The sequence below is a fragment of the Pezoporus wallicus genome, unplaced genomic scaffold (genome assembly GCF_028554395.1).
Source record: "Pezoporus wallicus isolate ANWC-B61680 ecotype Strahan unplaced genomic scaffold, APGP_CSIRO_Pwel_v1 contig_9648, whole genome shotgun sequence".
Taxonomy (NCBI): domain Eukaryota; kingdom Metazoa; phylum Chordata; class Aves; order Psittaciformes; family Psittacidae; genus Pezoporus; species Pezoporus wallicus.
Window position 1 is genome coordinate 1 of NW_026637748.1, and position 3178 is coordinate 3178.

The window sequence follows — 3178 nt, forward strand, 5'->3', positions numbered from 1 at the left end:
CAGAGGTGAGGTGTCATCACTGAGGTCATCCTGTGGAACTCACCTGCTGTGGTTTGCGGTTGCATTGTGAAGAGGGGTCCCCATGTCCATGCAGCTCGGTCAGGCTGGTGTGGGCTTTGGAGCTGTGCCGGCTGTGAGGAGCTGCCGCTTCCATCGATTTGGGTCTCTCACTTCCTTGTTGCCAGGTCACCAAGCCTGGCTTTGGGCCTTTCCCAATGGGTGAGCTCTGTTGGTGTCCTGGTGCCCTTGTGCTTGTGAGGTTGTCACTGTAGTGGGTTTACACGGAAATGTTTTGGTAGCCATAGAGCTGCTGTGGTGGTTCTCTGAGAAGATGGCTGAAACTTCCCCCATATCTTATATAGGCTGTGGGAAGGACACAGATAAGTTTGTGGAGGGCTGTTTCCTGTGGAAGAGGCCCCATATTGGAGCAGGGGAAGAGTGTGAGGGGGAATGATGATGGGAGACAACGTGGGGTGAACTGACCACAGTTCCCATTCCTATCCCTCTGTGCTATTTTGTGCAAGGGAGTAAGTAATTTAGAAGGAAAGATGAACCCTGAAGAAGGGAGAGGTTGGGGGAATGTGTTTTAATAATTGTTTTTATTTCTCATGGTGATCTGTGTTACAAAAAGGTAAAAATGGATTGGTACCGTCTTCAATTTTACATTTAGGTATGTCTGGCTGGCTGGAAATAGATTCTGCAAGGCTTTAAAGAAGTGAATGATGCCTTAGAAGACACGTCTCTCCAGACATTTAAGCCTAATGGGTTATCTAATCAATTTTGTGTCTGTTGAACTACACGGTCTTGTCTGAACACTTAATATGGTGCATGGAAAACAGGTGCTTTGTGGTATAGAGAATGAAACGCTCTCAGAACAGGTATTAACTGAGACTGGTGTGAAAATTAGTCACAATTGCTGAATATTAGGCAACTGCAAAACCCCACCAGCCTGCCTTCCAAATGCACTGGAGATATATCTGTTGTGAGCAGAAATTAAGCATTTTCCCTGCTCAATGCTGGGGGTTGGACTACATGACCTTTGAAGGCCCCTTCCAACTCAAACTACTCTATGATGCTATGACTCTATGATTCTACTCTGACTTTTGATAAATTAATTTTTCCCTGAGCCTAGTCTGTTTTGCTGCCACTGGAAACTGGTGAGAGATCTCCATGTCCTTATGTCTCCATGTCTCCTTGAGAGATTCTCCCCTTATCCAATTGAGGAAGAGGAGTGATAGAGCCGCTCAGCGAGCACTTGGTGCCCAGCCAAGATCAAACCACCTCAGAGCCCATCTTCACAGGAGAACAGGGTCACAGGCTTGTTCCTGCACCTTGTCCCCAGTGCCCCATGCAGGGCCTTGCTAAACCAAGGGGAGGAGGGTTGTGACCTCGCAGTGGGGGCTTTCTGTGTGACCTCAAAACAGAGGGATGGTGGCTTGGGATCCCCTGCAGAGGTGTTCCAGAAACACAGCAGCAGGGAGGATGTTCTGTCCGAGACTCCTCTGCACTGTTGGAGCCTGCAGTGAAGAGGGGCTGGTGGCCCCCTAAGCATCCTGCCAAGGCATCCTTTGAGGGTGAGACCACAGCCTGGGGGCTCTGATGTGTGTGGAATGGGGACCATGCAGTCAGAAGGTCAGTGCAAAAGGAGCCCACACCTGGGTCAGAAGAAGATCCCAGAGCAGGAGGGTGGTGACCTGGGCACCCTGCATGGGATACCCATGGTCCTCACAGCAGTTGGTGACAGGGCCATGTGTTCCTGTGTGGTTGGCCCTAGGACCTACCCAGAATATTCTCATGAGCCATCATGAGTCTCATGCCATCATCACAGTCACACATAGGGGAACATTGTCATGTTCATTACTTAGTTTGTGCCAGTTATGCACTTGTGTCAAGTTCTGGAAGGCCTCCATGAGTCTGTTTTGTTTCTGTTGTGGTGACACATTTCCTAGGAGAGACTTTGTGGGCCTTGTTCACTCACTCCGAAGGCCTGTTGAGCCCTGGCTTTGTGCTGCGTGAAGTTGGAAGAGCCTCGGTAGGAGAAAGGGAGAGGAGGTGTCACAGGGTCAGATGCAGGAGAACTTTATTGAGGCAGAAGAGTGAAAACATACAAGCGTAAGGCGTTCGTGAGCTGGTCTAAGGTGTGAGTATGGCGACCATCCACTGAGGTCTCTTCTTTCCCATAGATTCAGTCAGAGCACTGAGGTCTCTGTGCCCTGAACTGGGAGGAGCCCACAAAAGGTCCCCTGAATCGTTCTTAGCTTGTGAGATGCTGGTTGTGCCAGACAGTACTGGACATAGTAGATGGAGTGATGCAGAGAAGGAAGTGAGAGAACAGGAGGAGGTCCATGGAGCATGTCACTAGTAGCACAGGCTGGTTACATGCCATCTTTCCTTTCTTGGTACCTAGAGAGTAGAACGTGTGGACAGCAGTTATGTGTCAGACACAGCGTGGATGTGCATGCTCAGTCCTTTGCTTTGCTTCCAGGGTGTTGTTGCTGTTGTCAGGGTGCTGTCAATGGCCCTTAGCAGATGTCGCAGCCTCTTCCTCTGCCGTAGCAGCCCAGGCCTCCGAAGCCGTAGCCAAGGCCGTAGCCGAAGCCCCCAGAGGAGACGGGCACTCCCTGGGCGCTGAGGACGTTGCCCACGGCAGCGGATGAGGAGGATCCGACGGCGGTGCTCTGGGGGAAGGAGCTGAGGATGGGTCCTGGCAGGGTGACCAGCACGGCGGGAGGCTGGATGACGACGCGGGAGTCCTCGCACTGCCTGACACAGGGCTCGTTGCAGCTGTTGGCCAGCGGGGTGGGTCCGCAGGGGCGGCAGAGGTCGTAGCAGGCCATGTCTGTGGTGTGGAGGGGCCCTGGCAGGGGACAGGAGAGAATGGAAGAGAGGGTGTGGGGATAACGGAGGGCGTTGGGGTGCGAGGGGCGGTGGTGCAGGAGGGCGAGGCTGTGGGGAGGCTGGTGTGGGGCTGTGGGGCTGGGGAGGCGTGAGGGGTGCTAAGGCTGGGGCAGAGCGTGCTGGAAGAGCCGGGGCAGGGGGGCGGGAGCAGAGGGCAAGGGGCTTGAGGCTCACCTTGTTGAGCGCGCAGGAGAAGGCGTCAGCAAAGGCGAGTGAGGGACAGAGGCTCTGGGCTGGCTTTTATGCTGGTCCTGGAGTGCCCGAGGGGGCTGAGACAGCC

The 3178-nt window shown here is 53.6% G+C and overlaps 1 protein-coding gene across 1 annotated transcript; it reads right to left on the reverse strand.

Annotated features, from left to right (window-relative positions):
* Nucleotides 1–2505: 2505 nt before the first annotated feature.
* Nucleotides 2506–3093, reverse strand: LOC130598245 (feather keratin 1-like). Its single transcript, XM_057407474.1, has 2 exons — nt 3073–3093; nt 2506–2857 (listed from the first exon to the last, which is right to left on the reverse strand). Exon 2 carries the CDS (start codon nt 2835–2837, stop codon nt 2523–2525), a length of 315 nt encoding a protein of 104 aa, XP_057263457.1. The 5' UTR covers nt 2838–2857; nt 3073–3093; the 3' UTR covers nt 2506–2522.
* Between the last annotated feature and the right edge of the window lie 85 nt (nt 3094–3178).